Source organism: Pleurodeles waltl, chromosome 5 (assembly GCF_031143425.1).
Source record: "Pleurodeles waltl isolate 20211129_DDA chromosome 5, aPleWal1.hap1.20221129, whole genome shotgun sequence".
NCBI lineage: Eukaryota > Metazoa > Chordata > Amphibia > Caudata > Salamandridae > Pleurodeles > Pleurodeles waltl.
This window is the reverse complement of record NC_090444.1, coordinates 151,704,830-151,726,846: the sequence shown is the minus strand read 5'-3', so window position 1 is coordinate 151,726,846 and position 22,017 is coordinate 151,704,830. Positions and strand designations below refer to the sequence as shown.

The 22,017-nt window shown below is 42.7% G+C and overlaps 1 protein-coding gene across 3 annotated transcripts in view; it reads right to left on the bottom strand.

The window, feature by feature from the left end:
* WDR26 (WD repeat domain 26) overlaps positions 1-22,017 on the bottom strand; it is a 569,671-nt gene that overhangs the window by 537,855 nt on the left and 9,799 nt on the right. For all 3 annotated transcript variants that reach the window (XM_069233823.1, XM_069233822.1, XM_069233824.1), the window contains exon 4: positions 304-440. In XM_069233823.1, the coding sequence (XP_069089924.1) occupies positions 304-440 (137 nt within the window). The remainder of the gene's footprint in view (positions 1-303; positions 441-22,017) is intronic.

Sequence of the window (22,017 nt, the reverse complement as noted above, 5' to 3'; positions counted from 1 at the left end):
CTACTGCCGCCGGCCGGGGTCAGAATGACCCCCTACATCTTTAAAAATGGTTACAAGTGGAGTGAAATGAAAGATCAGAGGATGAAGATAAATAGAGATAAATAGTCAGGTGTTAGATGTGTTTAATTAAAAAAAAAGTTTTCTGCTGCGCTCTGGTACACGTGCAAATAGCCACAAATGTATTAAGGCTGCAAATTTGTTGCTTGAAACCACAAAAGCAGAAGGCTGTGCGATTACGAGAAATACCCAATACACCAAGACATTTAGAGATACAAGTTTGAGAAAGCACATGTAGATCCTTACCCACTGAGGATATGAATACGCTCTGTATTGTATTTCAGTGGAGTCAGTTCACCGCGTAGAACTTGAAGAGCCTCCAAAACCTTGCCATCCTCCAGATATTCTAGATACTTCTGCTGCAGCAGCAGAAATTTCATCCTCTGCCATGACAAAAAGCAGCAATCAGGGGAAAAGGATGACTGAAGTTTGAAAACATGCCCAAACAAACATTTACATGCAAGTCTCAAATGTAAATCTCTGGCACACAAACTGTATAACAATATAGTTGCATTAAAAAGGTAGAGTACTGAACTACAGTCAACAGCAAACACTTTATAAGCAACAATCAAATATTTGAAGGGGTGGCAGAGATCAAATTGCACATAATATTAACTCGCAACATTACCTTCAAAAACAAACTGTGGCATGTTAAGACACCATAATAAGCAACTGAGAGAATGTAAACCTATAAACTTCTACTCTTTAAAAAAAAAAAAAACTCTCAATATGTCCGCCTCTCCTACAGACAGCTTTAACTATTGCCAAAAGGCCTATTATGTACAACACCAATACTTGGCGTGCTTTGGGTCAGTCCACTGAATAAAAATGATTGTCAATTTCATTTGCTTACTTCTTATTCTATGGCGTTCCTGCCACTTGTTTTTTTATCCTTCTCGTGGATTATGGTTCACTTACCATTCTTTTTTATTGATGTCATGTTTCCTTCCACACCAGACTTTAGCAAACTACAAAGCCGGTCGAGCCAATGGTGTGCTTAACAAGAACTTATTTGGCTTAAAGCTCGCCCATTACTTACTACTGGTTGGCTTTACTGTAACTCATTTGCTGGCTTCTTATTGGATGGCTTGCCTTGTCCATCTTGTGTCTCTCCCTACCTTTGAGCATATCCTCTTCGCTTGTGTCCTTCACTTTTCACTTCCAGGGAACAACTTTTTAGTTTTTGCTTAAGCACTCATGAGAGGGCATGGGTTTTCCAGTAGTCTCCCTTGCGTGTTGCTCTGTCACCAGCATGCTCCTCTCCCCTGCGCTCCTACCCCACTTGTTAATCGTCTTCCCTCACCCCCACCTCTAATGTCCCTTCCTCCCCAGTCCTATTTATATTTACAGTTACTGCCCCAGCTGCATGCTTTTACATAGAGACAACCTTTTTGTTATTCTAGTCCTTTATTTGCATTTATGGAATCAAAGCAAAATATGTTAAAACAGCAGAGTCGGCATCAGCTCATATTGCCACTACCTAAGTGACTGTTTTAGGAGACGAGACACTTACAGAATTGGGTGTCTTTTTTTCGTTTGGGGTTTTGGGGAATAGAGCATCCTTCTGGTGATCAGCCTGGGGGCAACCCTTGTTGCAGGAATTATGTTGTTGGTTTTGTGCATCTGGCATGGTATGCTCCTCCTTTCTGCTTGGTGAAGGATGTGGGATACAAGTGCATGGTCTCTCCCAGCACTTGCAGAGTGGACAACAAGCACATTTTATTATTTTTTGTCAGCACCTCTTATATTCATTTGGCTAAATGGTGCAGCTAGAAGGCCAAGAGGCTACAAGCCCTGCTGGCCCAGACATGTGACAGACTTCAGTGGGTAAACAATGGCCCCTTTTGGGGGGAAAAATGCCCTTCTCTCATTTCGGTTATACTGAACTGAAAAACAACATACCATAAATCCTTCAAAAATGAGAAGTGAGTAGTGCAAAGCTATTATGGTGTTCAGTCTGCTGCTTTCAGCTATAGGATTTCATATGTGTTTTCTTAATTTGCATTGTTCAAAAGAGGCTGTCCATCAAAGTCATGTTGTCATGCACCATTTTTGTGAAGGGGCACCTTGCAGTACTTTTGTTAAACTGCAGATGCAATATGAAGCAAAGCTTGAAATTGATGACCAATGTCATCTGACTTATTTACTGTGTCAGCTATTTACAGATTGTCAATTTGTGGCTTCGTTTTGTTTAGGAAGTGCTGCTGTTTTTAGATGCCTTAAGCTGCCAAAATTAGACGGTGCTACTGGCCACCTGCTTTTTCATTTGTTTTTATTTCGCCGTCATTTTGCATTTACGACTTTTTGTTCACAAAGAAAAGATTTACACACATCTGCTTTAAGGCTATTTGAAATAATTCTTAAAAATACTGGCAATTTGTCTACTCTGAAAAATATTTCGATGCATGCTTTTTAAGTTCATCACTTAAAAACAAAAAAATAACTACTTTCCTATCCCTTATCATTCCACTTTTCTTTGAGGGTGCATACAGTGGCCCTACTTAACTTCCATGTGGTTTTAAAAAGATTTTTCTTAATTATGCAGTTTTCTTTCTAGGACAACTAGTTGCAAAGTCATTCAAACAATACCTAGCAGATTTGCCAAAGCTGGTCATGTAAGGAGGGAGAATTAAAACTTCTATTTAAAAAAAAAAAAAAAAAAAAGTGTAGGTCGGTTGGTAACACAATGGCGCATGTAGAAGTGCAGCCTTTGGTCTGCATGTGATATCCTTCCAGCTATATCACTTGCAAGAATTCTAAGGCTTATGAGCAATGCATGACAGCAGATGTGAGAGACTGGCAAAATGAAGGTTTTGGATCATAACCAGATCATTTTAACCTAAATAGATTATGCTAAATTGACTCATACGATGAGCTAACTAATCAGTAGAACTTTATATACATTCACACACAAAAAATCGTCTGCACTTGCAGGGAAGAACATTTATTTATTGAGAAACAAATGTGTTTCGACGTTCACCTTCCTCAGTGCTGGCAGCGCATTGCGCAAATCAAACATTTAAAGATCTTAATTGTCAATTCACAATTACGTAATTCGCATGAAAATAGAAACAGTTAATTTACATTCTCATCGACAAATGCCTTTAGCGGCCATCTTATAATGTTAGTATGCAGTTTAAGTACCAGATTAAATTGGCATCCAGCAATATTATACATAGACAATCAGTGGCATCACTTATGTGAGTGCACACTCCAATTTAAAGCCGCCATCTACATTTATACTTAAAATGCCTGTGGATGCAATCAACATTTTTCATAAGTTGGTGGTAAAAGTGCTTACTAAATTACAGTTATCTATGGCAACGCTCTCTATGTTGGCACCACCCAGAAGAACCTGAAGAAACTATAGCACATCCAAAATGCCTCCACCAGACTCATCCTGGACATTCCCCACCGCAAACACATCTCCAATCACCTAAGAAAACTCCATTGGCTTCCTTTCGAGAAAAGGATTAACTTCAAACTCCTCGTACACTCATACAAGGCCCTTCACAACCTAGGACCCACCTACCTCAACCACAGCATCACTTTCTACCCCCCTCCCCACCAGACCGCTCCGCTCAACAAGCACTAGCCACCACTCCCTGTATAAGGAAGATCTCAGCTGGTGGAAGATCCTTCGCCTTCTTTGCATCAAAGAGCTGGAACACGCTGCCCCTGCACCTCAGGCAACCACCATCACTGCATCAGTTCAGGAAGGACCTTAAAACCTGGCTCTTTAACTGAAGCTCAGAGAACAAACCACCTCAGCGCCTTGAGACTCTTACAGGTGAGCAGCTGTGCTTTATAAAAACATTGATTTGATCTAAGTAAGGATGCACACTGATGAACATTTCCAGAACACAACAATATGCATTGGAGAATCTGAGAAAACTCACAAATAGCCAGCAATCCACCAGATAAAGGGGGTAATATAGTCTTATTAACGACAGAGTATTACTGCATGGAAGCATTAAGACAGTTATCAGAACCTAAAGGTTATGCTCTCATTTCCAAGAAGGACTAGGTTAATCGTATTCATCAATATCATGACTTGCTAAGTGAATGGTACAATCGCGGTATGCTGGACATTGAAGAATATCAATATCTGGGAAGTCCACACCAAGAACTCCCACTCTATCACTTACAAAAGATTCATAAGGATAATGTAAAACCACTAGAAGGCCTATCATTTCATCACGAGGAAGTCTAATGGAACGAATGTCTGGTTTCATTGATTACTTTTACAAGAATTTGTGAAAGAAATTGATATATGCAAGAGACAATAAGGACTTCTTAACCAAAATTGAGGGAGCTATATGGAAAACGAAATTTTTAATGATGGTCTTGGACATAACTAGTCTATATGCCAGCATTGCCCATCTTGATTGTTTGCGAGCTATAGTTTTTCCTAAATTAGAGGTCCTTAAAGTATTTTGATAACAGAATGTGGATTGATTTCATAACATTGTCTGTATAACATCTTTCTGTTCCAGGGACATTATTGCCAAAACACATGGGACAGCCACGTGAGCTGCGTCGCCCCCAGTTCCGCCAATCTTTACTTGGGCTGATTAGAGAAGCTAGTTGCCAGAGTCTAATGAAATTTGGACTGAAAACAGTTACCTGGTATGGATATATAGACTTTTTTTTTTTTATTATTTGGAAAGGTGTAACTCAATCAGCTCAGGAGTATTTGCAAATCTTGAATGAGGAGGTCTACTTACATTTCTCTGAAGAAATGAATACAGAAAGTGTCACGTTTCTTGACCTGAGAGTATTTATAGAAAATTTTTTAAAAATCTGGAACGCATTACATAGAAAACCCACAGCAGGAAACTCCGCTTCATGCAAGGAGCTGCCATCCCAGGAAACAAAAATGGAGTATTCGTATGGTGAGCTATTGGGAGTCAAAGGGAATAGTACCAAAAGAGGAGGACTTTAGGCACCCAGCTTATGGAGCAGTTCAGAAATTCCCCTAGGAATATTCCATGGGAGTATTAAATAGTGCTCTGAAAAGGGTGGACTCAAAGTCTAGAGCAGACCCACCCCCTTCCCCACAAGAGAGGAGCAGAGGAAAGGAAGAGGAACTACAGTTGAGATTAATTACAGAATTATCTGGCCAAGCTAATGCACTTTTTAGAATTCTTAAAATTAATTGACAAGTTTTAAAATAAGATTCACTTTTGGGTACTGATCTGCCACTATATCAACTAATAACATACAGAAAAGGCAAATCAGAGTCCATAGTGCAGAGCCATTTTTTCACCAATTGTAACCTTTCTAGGCCAATTCCCACCACACTTGGATAAACTGTTGTCCAGCTTCTAAATGGAGAATGCCAAATTTAGATCAAATTGGTCAAAGAGTTCAAAAATTGTGAGGGGGACTTCCAGAGTTTAACCTGCTATACATGGCTTCTTTGTGAATAAGCCCAAAGCCGCTGAACAAAACACACCAACTTTTGGTGGCACTGCAACAAAGTGTGCTTTCTTGCTTTAGTGAATTTCGGTCCAGGTGGAAACTAAAATGTATCTAGTGTGCATATACTAGCAGTATGAGCATGTATACCTAAATGTCCATTAACAACTGAACACAGTATGGATAGGGATGAGAATTTGCACAAGTCATTTCTTTGTATGGGCCTTGAAAGCCTGGTAAATCACTGGAAACATCAGTTATCAAAACCATGCCAAACGTTGGCACTGTAAATGCTACTCCCTGGCCCTCCCAACACTCACTTTTTGCAATCAAAGCACATTAAAAAGCATGTGTTTTTTTAAGTTTTAATTAAAATGCACAGCAAAGAGTGTGCCGACTTCTTAAAAATTTACCCTTGAACATGATGTTCACAAACAAACTAGGTGAGTAAGACAACAAACATCACGTTGTGTAAGCAAGTTAAATTCCCTTAAAAATAAATGTAAAAGGTGATTACAAAACCTGAACAAGAAATAAAATTCACAATTCAAGGGTACTACCTTAATCTTATTTATTGTGCCCCCTAAAATGGTGTAATGTTAATAAAATGGTGTTTCCATAAAAACCCTGACTGGCAACAGACATTTGTTTGAGGACCTGGTCAACTAATGTGAGCTAAATGAGAAAATCGTGAGAGGACTCTAAAGAATGCCATACTAGTGTATAATGTGGATTTTCTTGCTACATAATTTAGTTAATCCTCATAAATAATTGGTTCCTCCACTGTCACATACTCCATGGACACTCTGTACAATGCAGGCAACCTCCTAAGCACTGCACAAAACCCCATTAACTGCAGTTTCACAATTATGTGTTCAAACACAACGTTGTCCAAAAATACTAGTTAAAATAAAAATCCATGCAGATTTAAAAAAAAAAAAAACCACACACACACACAAAGCCACACACACCACTCAGCATACACAGCCAAGTCACAGACGCAACTCAATAACTCTGCTCTGTACATTCAATCTAATTTTCTATTGCAGAAGCCTTCATGAACGGCGGACATGAAGTTCACATTTGAGGAGTCCGCACACAACTTCCATTCTTGCAGATCTATGTCCCCTCAAATCCAAAGGTCATTCCCAGAGTCCATACTACACAGAGGACACAACCACATCAAGGATTATTCTAACCTATAAAATATGCCCTCCAAGACACATTGTGTGAGGTCTGCAAGGCCAGGACCAGGAAACGGAGGAAGTCACTTCACCTTGCCAAGAACACTATGAGACGGTAGGGACCTTATGCTAGTTCGGGCACATTCAACCTCTCAACTGTACTTGCTGAAGCTACCAATGGACAACGTAATTTTTGACTGCCCTCTTCTTGAATGAAATGGAGTTTCCTCAGAACTCAAACTCTGAGCCCTGGGGGTATCCAGCCACTTTCAGAGATTCCCAAAGAGTAATTTCTACGTTTTAAATTGATCTAAACTATGTTGGAAGTGCTCACAAGTTCTTAGTGCCAACAAAATCATGGACGCCCAGTAAGCTTTATCTTCAGTATTTGCCCTTCTCAAGTCCTTAGTAGAGTTTCCCTTGAGAACCTTGGAGTCTCCTTATCATAGAGTACCACTTGACTGAGAAGCAGGTTCTCAAAGGTCCACGTTTCCACTGTGTGTGGGTCTATTTTAACAGTTGAACTCCATTCAGTCTCTTCTCAAATACAGTTAACAGAATGGGTTCTTTGAAGGTGGTTTCCCTGCCCGCATCTTCTGCATTCTTCTTGGTAGCCATGGCTGGGAGTGGGACTTCATCCCCCCCCCCCCCCCCCCCATCTTGCCTTGTGCGCACGAGGCGCTGGATAGAAACATCATGCAATTAAAGCACCAGCAACTTTCCCACAGCGTGGCACGCACCCAGTTGAAGACCAGGCCAAGACGGGTCCGTCATAGCCCGGAAGAGGCTGGGCCTCCCCTCTTTGCCCTCGTGGAGCAAAAAAAAGTTCTGCCTGCGGACATTTTTAAATACTTACTTTTGGAAGTTTTAGCGTTGCCAGATTCCTATATTTTAACTTGCTGGTGTGGGGCTACAGCTTCATTTTATGATAGTTAAAAAGAAATTAGCATGGGGGTGGGGGAGCAAGACAGTCACAACTTCGCCCACAAAGTACACCTCAACTGAACACATGCTGCAAAGAGCCATAGGGGTTGTTAGCTCAGAAATCACACTCGGAGAGAAGATTACCACTGAATTTAGGCTCTACCTCACTGGACATGCCCTTGACACTGACCTATTCTTTGTCAACCAGCCATGATTTTTGTCCTGAGACGGTCTCCATTTCCAGGACTATTTCAAACGCTACCATAGAGGTCTTCAACAGAGCACTCTCTGTAGCAGGTGGCATTGACAACTCTTGACCTATCCCCTATTCTATGCCCAATAGAAAGATTAAGAGGACAACTCACACCAAGCTAACTGGTAACGTACTGAAAGCACCTTAACTACTACAGAACAATCCCCTGACAGTGACACAGCTGCTGTGTAGAGAAACTTCTACCTTCCCACCACCTTTTGCCAGGAGTATGGAGTATTTATTCCCTAACCCAGTGACCCTGGATTATTTTATAGAGAGCTGCTTCAAGCAATTTAAGCATCTAGTAAACTGAACTTTTCCCCTGGGTTGATTCTGCAGAAACCTAACTTTCAGCCTTAAAAAGCTTGTCACCCATAGCAGGACCATGTACCTCTCTTCCCAGAGAGCCCCCTCAGATGACTATGTAGCAGCCTAAAGTAACAAATGTGCCAACAAATTCATCCCTATCCCTCCAAGTGCCCCAAGCTCTAAATCTGTCTGGACACGGGATATAGAGCAGGAAGACGTGTATGCGAGGAGGACCCTCATGGTTGGGCATTCACTCTAAAGCCACTCCACGGGTCTGCATAATAATTAATTTTAGTTGTTGCTGCATCGCCTTGCCAGGATGTCATCCTTAATGAGCAAAATGAAGGTGCCCCCAATAGGGCACTTTTACATGCCTTATAATCCATCTAGGATTGTGAATCTGATATCATGTATTGCTGATCAATATCACCCAGACTATCCAATAGCACACCAGACACACTTATTGCCATACTATCCCCTTGGTCACAGCAAAAGATTTTCTCCCCTATCCAGTCTAAAAGAACAAGATTGACTGCAGGAGTCTACAAGGAAAAAGAAGATACATAGGGGTGTGGTGGCCAAGAAGTATCAACAATATGAAGGGGGTGAGAATATAAAAGCTGACAATGGTGTGAACAGCTTGGTTATTAAATCCCGGAATGTAGCAAGAGAAAAAAAAAAAAAAGAGAAGAATAATTTGGACTGGATGAAAACCATAAACAATGCACAACCTGGCAAGTGGAAAGCTTCTATAGTGAAGGCTAGGTTTCCATATTTCATCCCTGCCATCACCGCGAACAGTGGGCGGGTGAAGAGAGGACTGGTTAACGTTAAATCAACCTAAGCACCTGTTACTAAAAAGAAATCATACACCAATTATCCTTATAGCAAGCCCGTATTTTTACTAATTGATCAGAAATATGAGATTCTGATCAATTTTGTACTAATGTTTATAATAATAAATACAAGCAGCAGGGTGGTTAGGAACTTGAAAATGAACTGTAAATATTTGTAAGGAAAAACGAAACAGGCTGTGCTTATATTTGGGTGGGGCATTTTAATAATAGCAAATGCCAATATATATCTAAAGCAGTTTATGGTTACACAGATTTCTTTGCTAGAAAACAGCCTCACTCTCTCCCTCCCACCCCCATGACACATATGGTGAGTCCATAAATGAAGTTATGTTCAAGTTAAACCGAGACGTGACAGAGCATGGTAAGGAGAATAATAGAGCCCTCCTGCTTACATTTGAAAGCAATGGCCATTGCTCGATTATAGACTATGTAATAATTTCAGTTAAAGAAAAGGATTTGTTTAACCCCTTCGCTGCCAGGCCTTTTCCCCCTCCTGTGCCGGGCCTTTTTTTGCCTATTTGGGGCAGTTCGCGCTTAGGCCCTCATAACTTTTTGTCCACATAAGCTAACCAAGCCAAATTTGCGTCCTTTTTTTCCAACATCCTAGGGATTCTAGAGGTACCCAGACTTTGTGGGTTCCCTTGAAGGAGGCCAAGAAATTGGCCAAAATACAGTGAAAATTTCGTTTTTTTCAAAAAAATTGGAAAAAGTGGCTGCAGAAGAAGGCTTGTGGTTTTTCCCCTGAAAATGGCATCAACAAAGGGTTTGCGGTGCTAAACTCAGCAGCTTCCCAGCTTTCAGGAACAGGCAGACTTGAATCAGAAAACCCAATTTTTCAACACAATTTTGGCATTTTACTGGGGCATACCCCATTTGTGCAATTTTTTGTGCTTTCAGCCTCCTTCCAGTCAGTGACAGGAATGGTCATGAAACCAATGCTGGATCCCAGAAACCTAAACATTTCTGAAAAGTAGACAAAATTCTGAATTCAGCAAGGGGTCATTTGTGTAGATCCTACAAGGGTTTCCTACAGAAAATAACAGCTGAAAAAGAAAAATATTGAAATTGAGGTGAAAAAACCATCAATTTTTCTCTACGTTTTACTCTGTAACTTTTCCCTGCAATGTCAGATTATCGAAAGCAATATACCGTTACGTCTGCTGGACTCCTCTGGTTGCGGGGATATATAGGGCTTGTAGGTTCATCAAGAACCCGAGGAACCCAGAGCCAATAAATGAGCTGCACCCTGCAGTGCGTTTTCATTCTATACCGGGTATACAGCAATTCATTTGCTGAAATATAAGGAGTAAAAAATTGCTATCAAGAAAACCTTTGCATTTCCAAAAAGGGCACAAGATAAGGTGTTGAGGAGCAGTGGTTATTTGCACATCTCTGAATTCCGGGGTGACCATAGTAGCACGTGAATTACAGGGAATTTCTCAAATAGATGTCTTTTTTACACACACTCCTATATTTGGAAGGAAAAAATGTAGAGAAAGACAAGGGGCAATAGTACTTGTTTTGCTAATCTATGTTCCCCCAAGTCTCCCGATAAAAATGGTACCTCACTTGTGTGGGTAGGCCTAGCACCCGCGACAGGATATGGCCCAAAACACAACATGGACACATCACAGAAAACAGAGCTGTTTTTAGCAAAGTGACTACCTGTAGATTTTGGCCTCTAGCTCAGCCGCCACCTAGGGAAACCTACCAAACCTGTGCATTTCTGAAAACTAGAGACCTAGGGGAATCCAAGGAGGGGTGACTTGTGTGGCTCGGACCAGGTTCTGTTACCCAGAATCCTTTGCAAACCTCAAAATTTGGCTAAAAAAAACACATGTTCCTCACATTTCTGTGGCAGAAAGTTATGGAATCTGAGAGGAGCCACAAATTTCCTTCCACCCAGCGTTCCCCCACGTCTCCCGATAAAAATGATACCTCACTTGTGTGGGTAGGCCTAGCACCCGCGACAGGATATGCCCCAAAACACAACGTGGACACATCACAGAAAACAGAGCTGTTTTTAGCAAAGTGACTACCTGTAGATTTTGGCCTCTAGCTCAGCCGCCACCTAGGGAAACCTACCAAACCTGTGCATTTCTGAAAACTAGAGACCTAGGGGAATCCAAGGAGGGGTGACTTGTGTGGCTCAGACCAGGTTCTGTTACCCAGAATCCTTTGCAAACCTCAAAATTTGGCTAAAAAAACACATGTTCCTCACATTTCTGTGGCAGAAAGTTCTGGAATCTGAGAGGAGCCACAAATTTCCTTCCACCCAGTGTTCCCCCACGTCTCCCGATAAAAATGATACCTCACTTGTGTGCGTAGGCCTAGCGCCCGCGACAGGATATACCCCAAAACACAACGTGGACATATCACAGAAAACAGAGCTGTTTTTAGCAAAGTGACTACCTGTAGATTTTGGCCTCTAGCTCAGCCGCCACCTAGGGAAACCTACCAAACCTGTGCATTTCTGAAAACTAGAGACCTAGGGGAATCCAAGGAGGGGTGACTTGCGGGGCTCGGACCAGGTTCTGTTACCCAGAATCCTTTGCAAACCTCAAAATTTCGCTAAAAAAACCACATGTTCCTCACATTTCTGTGGCAGAAAGTTCTGGAATCTGAGAGGAGCCACAAATTTCCTTCCACCCAGCGTTCCCCCACGTCTCCCGATAAAAATGATACCTCACTTGTGTGGGTAGGCCTAGCGCCCGCGACAGGATATGCCCCAAAACACAACGTGGACATATCACAGAAAACAGAGCTGTTTTTAGCAAAGTGACTACCTGTAGATTTTGGCCTCTAGCTCAGCCGCCACCTAGGGAAACCTACCAAACCTGTGCATTTCTGAAAACTAGAGACCTAGGGGAATCCAAGGAGGGGTGACTTGCGGGGCTCGGACCAGGTTCTGTTACCCAGAATCCTTTGCAAACCTCAAAATTTGGCTAAAAAAACACATGTCCCTCACATTTCTGTGGCAGAAAGTTCTGGAATCTGAGAGGAGCTACAAATTTCCTTCCACCCAGCGTTCCCCCAAGTCTCCCGATAAAAATGATACCTCACTTGCGTGGGTAGGCCTAGCGCCGGCGACAGGAAACACCCCAAAGCGCAACGTGGACACATCCTAAATTTTGGAAAAAAACAGAGGTGTTTTTTGCGAAGTGCCTACCTGTAGATTTTGGCCTCTAGCTCAGCCGGCACCTAGGGAAACCTACCAAACCTGTGCATTTCTGAAAACTAGAGACCTAGGGGAATCCAAGGAGGGGTGACTTGCGGGGCTCGGACCAGGTTCTGTTACCCAGAATCCTTTGCAAACCTCAAAATTTGGCTAAAAATACACATGTTACTCACATTTCTGTGGCAGAAAGTTCTGGAATCTGAGAGGAGCCACAAATTTCCTTCTACCCAGCGTTCCCCCAAGTCTCCCGATAAAAATGATACCTCACTTGTGTGGGTAGGACTAGCGCCCACGAAAGGAAAGGGCCCAAAACACAACGTGGACACATCACATTTTTTTATAAAAAGCAGTGCCTACCTGTGGATTTTGGCCTGTAGCTCAGCCGACACCTGAGGAAACCTAGCAAACCAGTGCATTTTTGAAAACTAGAAACCCAGGGGAATCCAAGATGGGGTGACTTGCGGGGCTCTGACCAGGTTATGTTACCCAGAATCCTTTGCAAACATCAAAATTTGGCCCAAAAAACACTTTTTCCTCTCATTTCGGTGACAGAAAGTTCTGGAATCTGAGAGGAGCCACAAATTTCCTTCCACCCAGCGTTCCCCTAAGTCTCTCGATAAAAATGGTACATCACTTCTGTGGGTAGGCCTAGCGCCCACAAAAGGAAATGGCCCAAAACACAACGTGGACACAACATATTTTTTCACAGAAAACAGAGGTGTTTTTTGCAAGGTGCCTACCTGTGGTGTTTGGCCTGTAGCTCAGCCGGCCCCAGGGGGGGGGGGGGGGGGGGGCAGAAATGCCCTAAAATAAATTTGCCCCCCCAACCCCCACACCCCCCCCCCGGGAGCGACCCTTGCCTACGGGGTCGCTCCCCCTGCGTGACATTGGCGCCAAAAAACAAATCCCCGGTGCCTTGTGGTTTCTGCCCCCTTGGGGGCAGATTGACCTCAAATTGGCCAATCTGCCCCCAGGGGGGCAGAAATGGTCTAAATACAATTTGCCCCCCCAGGGGAGCGACCCTTGCCTGATGGGTCGCTCCCCATCTCTAAAAAAAGAAACAACAAAAAAAAAAAACACACAAAAAAAAAATTGCCCTGGTGCCTAGAGTGTTCAGCCCCCCCCCCGGGGGGCAGTTCGGCCTAATAATAGGCCGATCTGTCCCCCGGGGGGGGGCAGAAATGGCCTAAAATAAATTTGCCCCCCCAACTCCCACCCCCCCTCCCCCGGGAGCGACCCTTGCCTACGGGGTCGCTCCCCCTGCGTGACATTGGCGCTAAAAAACAAATCCCCGGTGCCTAGTGGTTTCTGCCCCCTTGGGGGCAGATTGACCTAAAATTGGCCAATCTGCCCCCAGGGGGGCAGAAATGGTCTAAATACAATTTGCCCCCCCCAGGGGAGCGACCCTTGCCTGATGGGTCGCTCCCCATCTCTAAAAAAAGAAACAACAAAAAAAAAAAAACACAAAAAAAAATTTGCCCTGGCGCCTAGAGTGTTCTGCCCCCCCCCCTGGGGGCAGTTCGGCCTAATAATAGGCCGATCTGTCCCCAGGGGGGCAGAAATGGCCTAAAATAAGTTTGCCCCCCCAACCCCCACCGCCCCCCCGGGAGCGACCCTTGCCTACGGGGTCGCTCCCCCTGCGTGACATTGGCGCCAAAAAACAAATCCCCGGTGCCTAGTGGTTTCTGCCCCCTTGGGGGCAGATTGACCTAAAATTGGCCAATCTGCCCCCAGGGGGGCAGAAATGGTCTAAATACAATTTGCCCCCCCAGGGGAGCGACCCTTGCCTGATGGGTCGCTCCCCATCTCTAAAAAAAGAAACAACAAAAAAAAAAAACACAAAAAAAAAATTGCCCTGGCGCCTAGAGTGTTCTGCCCCCCCCCGGGGGCAGTTCGGCCTAATAATAGGCCGATCTGTCCCCCGGGGGGGCAGAAATGGCCTAAAATAAATTTGCCCCCCCCCCCACCCGGCACACCCCCCCCCCCCCGGGAGCGACCCTTGCCTACGGGGTCGCTCCCCCTGCATGACATTGGCGCCAAAAAACAAATCCCCGGTGCCTAGTGGTTTCTGCCCCCTTGGGGGCAGATTGACCTAAAATCGGCCAATCTGCCCCCAGGGGGGCAGAAATGGTCTAAATACAATTTGCCCCCCAGGGGAGCGACCCTTGCCTGATGGGTCGCTCCCCATCTCTAAAAAAAAAAAAAAGAACAAAAAAAAAAAAAACACACAAAAAAAATTTGCCCTGGCGCCTAGAGGTTTCTTCCCCCCCTGGGGGCAGATCGGCCTAATAATAGGCCGATCTGCCCCCAGGGGGGGCAGAAAAGGCCTTCCCAAAAAATTGCCCCCCCTGGGAGCGACCCTTGCCAAAGGGGTCGCTTTGTTGCGTGACATTCGCGCGCAAAAACAAACTCCCTGGTGTCTAATGGTTTCTGCCCCCCTTGGGGGCAGATTGGCCTTATCAAAATAGGCCAATCTGCCCCCAAGGGGGGCAGAAATGGCCTAAATATATATTGCCCCGTAGGGGAGCGACCCTTGCCTAAGGGATCGCTCCCCACCTAAAAAAAAAGAATTCATCACAAAAAAAAAAAAAAAAAAAAAAAAAAAAAAAAAATGGTCCCTGGTACCTAGAGGTTTCTGCCCCTATCTGCCCAATAATAGGCCAATCTGCCCCCAGGGGGGGCAGAAAAGGCCTTCCTAAAAAAATGCCCCCCTGGGAGCGACCCTTGCCCAAGGGGTCGCTCCCTTTTGCCAATTTCAAGAAAAAAAAAAAAAATCCCTGGTGTCTAGTGGGGTTTCAAAAGCCGGATCGCAAGCAATCCAGCTTTTGAAACCTGTGAGAGACTTCAAAGGGAAGGAAATACATTTCCTTCCCTTTGAAGCCTCTCGGGGCCTCCCCCATGGGATTGAAAAAGAAATGCAAAAGCATTTCTTTTTCAATCGCGCTGGAAGCTCTGCTTCCAGCGCGATGGGGGAGACCCTGTGACTAATCAGCGCGCGCGCGCTGACGTCACAGGGGGGGGTTGGGGGGGGTGGGAGGGGAAGGGAAGGGCTTCCCCTTCCATCCCTGACTTGGGGGGGTGGGGGGGAACCCCACAGAGGGAGCGAGAGCGCTCCCTCTGGGCTGTGTGCCGAGGACGTAGTGGTTACGTCCTCGGCACAGCAGCACTGTGCCGCAGGACGTAACCACTACGTCCGCGGCACAGAAGGGGTTAAATCACTTGTGACAGAACCTCAATCGCTCTCAGCTAAAGCTCACTCTCAATATTACTATCTAAGGGAGTGGCGTAAACTAGAAATGGGGGGGGGGGGGTGGTTGGGAAGGGATAATCTATAACTCCCCATTTCTCAAGGATAATCTTTCACCTAAGGTGGAGGTGCTTGTTGCAACTCCAGACTTGACCAATCTTTTGAGGGTTGTTTTTTTTTTGTAACCCTGAAAAACAAACATAGTATCACCTCTTGGTGAGTCGCACATACTGGCACCTACCTGTACCCTTAAAACCAGTTACATTAGCAATTGAAAAATGAGCATGTGGGAAAGCACCGGGCCCAGGTGGGGTCCCCACGCGATGCCTTCAAACCACATTATGGGTGCCAATCTGAACCCAAGTCTGCAACACAGTAGCGTAACCATATCTCCGCCAATGTGGAGTGACAGTATAATAGTGCCAATATTTAAAAACGGGGGGCTGAGAGAACGCAAAATGTTATTGCCAAATATTCTTTTTAGATTCATCCATCAAATTAATGGGCAGAATAATTTTAGAGAGACCAGAAACCTGGGCCCTAGAAAAACAAGTACTGACTGACTCACAGTAAGGGTTTAGAAAATATATCAGCACAGTGGAACAGTGTATTAATTTACATTTGATAATCAATACCCCAAAATAAGTCAAAGGTATATCTACCTCTGCTTTGACAACTTGAGCAGTTAAATCATACAAAACTGTGGCAGATCCTGGCTGAACTGGGAGCTCTAGCTGACAATCTCCCATCTATCACAAGGGTATTGATCCCTTACAGCTCATGTATGCTGTGGGAAAAATGGGTAAAGTACATCAAGATTCAGATTGACAAGACAGGGATGTGGAATTCCTATAGCCCGACGCCCGGGACATCTTGTTTGGGGTCAAGGGCAACAAGTTTTTATGTTTACTTTGTCCTTGGGACAAGTAGGCCCAACACCCTGCAGCACAAACCCTTTGGTTGCTTGTTTACAGAGAGTGGAATTCTCTGCAGTTGAGGTAATGTGTTTCCAAAAGATAATGCTGTTCGAACTTGTATATATGGTTCATTTTTTGAAAGCCTTCTTTATTAGGGTGAGTGCTGTAAATAAATGTTTTAAGGTCACACTTCACTACCGACGTTGGTTCCAGTACAAAAAAAAATAAAACGTGTACACACATGTTTGAAAAGTTTAGGCTAAGAGGCTAAGTATAATGCTCCCAGAATGCTCTCTGATTATATGCAAATGAAGTGTCATTTAGTAAAATGTGTTGATGCATGCTAGTATTTCCCAAAAATATTTCGAATGGAAAATCAGTGTAACCATTTTCAACACGATTATGGGAAGCATGAAAATAAACAAACACTGACAAAGCCAACTGATCTGACATATTTTTATAAGTCTTTTAGTTTCATCAATGCGTGTCTTGTTTTGACATGGCTTTTGTAACACTTTATTCTTGTGGGAGCTACCAGGCCCTCAACATTGTAACAAACATTGGCAAAACCCCCCCAAAAAGTTTTTGAACTCTTAAAGCACACGTTGCCACCAGCGGCATAACAAAGGCCCCGCAGCCGCCCTCCAGGGGGCCCCTCCAGCACTGCACCTGCCCTGAGTGAGTCTGGAGAGGGGGCTCCTCCATGTTCTTTGCAAAGGGGCACCCTCCAGTTTTGTTACGTCACTGATTGCCACTGTAGTTCCTGACACTGAACAAAACTACTTTGTGTGGCAATATGCTCCTTGTGGAAGAGCAGAATGCGATCGCTCACAGTTAAGCCAGCCGAAAGAGAGAGAAATAGAAGTTTCATAAAAACAAAATGTCTTTGTTAACACCAGACCTAATTAGGGACCAAGACCCACATGTAGGTAGCTTTTTGCATGTCGCAAACAGCGACTTTCGCTGTTTGCGACATGCAAAAAGCACATTGCGATACACAAACCCAGTTTTGCGATTCAGTAACCTGGTTACCGAATCACAAAACGGGTTTGCGACTCGCAATTGGTAAGGGGTATTCCCTTCCTAATTGCAACTCGCAGTGCAATGTAGGATTGTTTTGTGACCGCGAACGCGGGCGCAAACCAATCGCAGTTTGCACCCATTTCAAATGGGTGCTAACACTTTCGCAAAAGGGAAGGGATCCCCATGGGACCCCTTCCCCATTGTGAATGTCACTGTAAACATTTTTTCAGAGCAGGCAGTGGTCCTCCGGACCACTGCCTGCTCTGAAAAAATGAAACGAAAACGTTTCATTTTTCGTTTTTGTTATGCATCTCGTTTTCCTTTAAGGAAAACGGGCTGCATTACAAAAACAAAAAAAAAACTGCTTTATTGAAAAGCAGTCACAGACATGGTGGTCTGCTGTCTCCAGCAGGCCACCATTCGCGAGGAGGTCGCAAATTGCGACCCACCTCATGATTATTCATGAGGTGGGCATTTGCGAAGCCCTTGCGAATCACAGATGGTGTCAAGGACACCATCCTACATTCGGATTTGCGACTCGCAATTTGCAGGTCACAAATCTGAACCTACCTACATGTGGCCCCAAATTCTTAAAGAAAGTCACAAAAGTGCACCCATGGTATATGTCGTACCCCTATAAAATATTTGTGAACTGTATTTTAGCATGGGTAAATACGATGTGTAGATTTGCTCATGTGAAAATCTATTGAGCATTTGCAAGTTCATTTTCCCTCCAGCCACTTTCTTCCCAACCCTGGAAGAAGTTCTAATTCTGCCATTGTCAGGAGTAAATGTCCAACCTTTCTTATTATGGGAAAATATTAGAGAGAAGCTGGTAAAAATCTTTAAAACATGCAGGTTAGTAGGTTTGCAGACTCAAAGGCATTCCAGCCCTGAAACTATTGCTTACTGCTTCCTCCAGCCCCAGTATGCAGATCTGCAGAAAGGTGGCAAAATAAGGAAATTGCTACAGTAGCAATTGAAACTCCAAGTATTCAAGCCCTACTATGGTGGTAGCCCTGGCATAATCAGAGAGGCTATTAATTGCTGCCATAATTTGTCGCCACACTACATGGCACCAAAGGGACAAGTAGATCTTTTTACAGGACAAGTAGATTTGAGAAGCAACCTGTCCCCTGGACAAGTAGATATTTTAATAAATTCCACACCCCTGCAAGAAGAATCAGGCAGGGCTGTGTTCTTGCCCTCTTTTTATTTTCACTATGTATAAATGGGGTGGATGTTCTCCTGCAAAGGAGAACAGCTGACGCACCCAGAGTTGGTACCTGTTCTACCATCATTCTACTTTATGCAGATGATGCAGTGTTGATATCTAGGACAAATCGATATAGATATAAAATATTCATAAACAGTGCACTCCTTTTAAATCAGTGTGTTTTCGTTTTTCTCTATTTGTGTGCATTTGGGTATAATCTTCTGGCCGTAGGCGTAAACAAATAATATCTGTTGCATCACCCCAATGGGCAAAGTCCCCTTGGTGCACTACTCAAATGTTCTGACCAAGATTAATATTTTTGTTTTTAATTCTTTTTGATCAGTATTTGTTAGTGTCTACCTTCAAGAATTGTTATCCATCACTAGTGCTCTGGTGTAATTCCACTTGTTTACTGAAGGTACAACATAATGACATCTTCATTGGTGTATTGATCAATCAATAGCCACAGAATCACACTATCCCAATGCATTTCGGGACATTGCCCTTCATCAGGACATCAGAAGAAACAATCTGTAAACACACCAAAAACTAAATAATCCCACATGTATCTTATAATAATAATAATAATAAGGAGGGGGTATAGGGAGTTTGAAGAGAAACTTTATGGCAGTTGCTATTGTCCAATTACGTCATGCTGAAGATGCTTGTGCCTTGAAAAAAAATAAGTTCACTGCTGATTATTACATCAGGCATCCCGTCAAGTTCAATTCCTCCTCAAAGGAGTTGGCGTGTAACGTAACCGTTGCAATCAGCGTGCATTTAATAATAACAATAAAAACACACATACACACACACACACAGACACCGATCCACGTGAATGTGTGACCTGTCAACACCCATGTGAAACGAAGGATTGCATGTGTATCAGTACAATTTTAAAACCGAACTAAAGGAGTATATGTCTACCAGCCGTCAGTTTGGGATATGACCAACAGCATGATTTTACAGACTCAGAATTATTTTTTTTACGTAGATTTCTGGCACTCCCATGCTCCACGTCGACTTTTAGCACACACACAAAGCAAGACCGGTACCAAGTTTACCAAGGACATAATCAGAGATTGCCTAAAACTTGAACACCATGACAAAATTCAAAGGTCGGCAAACACGAATAAGTTGTTGCAGTAAATAGATTATATTAATTTTAAGGTCCTGCAATATAGTAAAAGAGTTAACAATTTTCATGGGAAGAAGGAAGGCTGAAAGAGAATCACAAGAGAGAAGAATCACAAGAGAGAAGAATCACAAGAGAGAGGAAGAATCACCCGAGAGTTAGAGAGAGCGAAGTACTGTAAATAGATACTGCTCAGGATTTATGCAACAGGGAATACAAAAAGGCACCCAATTATTGTAATAAATACCCAGGGACAATTTTAATTTAACTAAATTGAGCCCAGCTAGACTTAATCATTTAGGTGCATTACCTAAAATGGAGGCACGGGTAAGAAAAGCTACCTAAATGCCCATATGATAGGAAAACCAGTCAATCCACCGTACATTATGTTGTTTTGTACATTTTATGAGGACATTAGAATATGTGAATTGTGTCCACTGTTTTAAATCAAAGACCGTTATTATCAAGATGTTGTCTAAATCTTACGCAACCTGGATGATGTTTTAACATGCTGTGCAATTTTGTCACACATTAAGTCTGCGATCAAAAAGACTATGCCACGGGATAGTGTAAATTAAGATAATGGACTTATTCTTCTCTGTTTGCAGATAAAATATTTTGCAGAAGGATTTTTATCCTTTTAATGTGTCCCTCCCTATTTTAGCTGGTTTTGACTGCTGGTACAGCAGTCTGACAACCTCATACTTCAGAATGTTATAAATCATGAACTGGATGTAATTCCTATTTGCTGCAAAGGTTTGCACACAATATATTTTACACTGAATGATTGTATGTATTAATTTCATTTTATACCAATTTTAGTTTAGAATTATAAGGCTTTTCACAAATGTATTCTATCTTCTTTTGTTTCTTTTATGGAGTTTTGCCAAATCCCCATAAAGATTGATTGATTATTGAGTTAACAAAATAGGAACTAGAAAGTGTAAAAAGAGTCCTCTGATGACAGAACACACACAACACTTTCTGGATAGGGAGGGGCTGAATTTAAATTCAGGCTGTGTCGAATTACAATGAAGATCAGACACTGAATGTGCCAGTCGAGATGAGGAGCAGGCTAAATTGTCCAATCTGCCACCAAGTATCAAGGATATTAAGAAGGTAACCCAGTTGCTAGCCATCAGCTCCATTTGTTACATAAAAACCTAAAAATCAAAACCCTTTTTCATGGGAGGTAAAAACACACACAGATTTCTAATTTGGAAATTGGAGGATATGGCAGACGCAAGGGCATGTATAGAGATGGTGCCATCTTAGAGGATTTTTTTTTTTTCATAATCCAGTCAACAGTTAAAAAGGAGCTCAAAAGCAAGAGTTCAAATCGGTAGCTCTTCCCATGTATGTACTCTCTCGTTACTATAAAAGGAACAATACAAAAATCCTGTGCCCGGCATTTAACCTTAAACCACCGACTTCAATGACAGAGTTCTGTCTGTCTGAAAATAAGTGAAGCAGAAAGTATGACCCTTTGCCCAGATATGCTACCAGTTAACTTGAATGACTCACACTTAGTAGAAAAATAGGCAAAATATATTCTTGACATACTGTATGTTTCAAACATTCAGTAACAAGAACCATGTGAGGCATAAAGGAAGACAACTTTGGATTTTCTAGGGGGAGGGGGGGGGAAAAAAAAAAAAAGAGTTTTTCCCTCAACTCTTCCGGATTAGTTTATTTCTCTAATGTACGGCAATACACAGTTTCTGATGCATCAGTCTAGGCCCGTGCTTCTGAACATTTCAGAACCACAACCCAATTATTTTTTGATGTTTTTTGTTTTTTTTTGTTTTGTTTAAGAATTTACCTAGCAATTTTTTTTTTTTTCAGAATCCTCCTACCTTTAAAGGACATGAGGTGGGCGAGAATTGTGTGGTAGTGTAGTGTCATTTACTGATATTTTCCATTTAAATGACCACTAAATTTGCACAGAGGTTTTACACATCAAGCTAGATTGCGCACAAATGATAATATTTGGAAATCCGGTTTCAGAGAGTATTTATCATTTGTGTATCACAAAGTAAATGGTTCTTGATCTGTTTTGATCCTATTAAAGTCTTTCAATCACACTTCAGAATTATCAAAAAAAAAAAAAATATATATATAATAATAATTTCGTTTTTGCTTTCCTAGCCACGGAATGTGTACAGGTATTTACATTTTGCTTTGTGTTACAAACAAATTACATCTTACAGGCTTTCCTTTCCTACTCCTTGTACTTCAGCAAGATTGTTGTACAATTCACTTTACTTTCTCTAACTACAAAGCGACAGATGTTTGA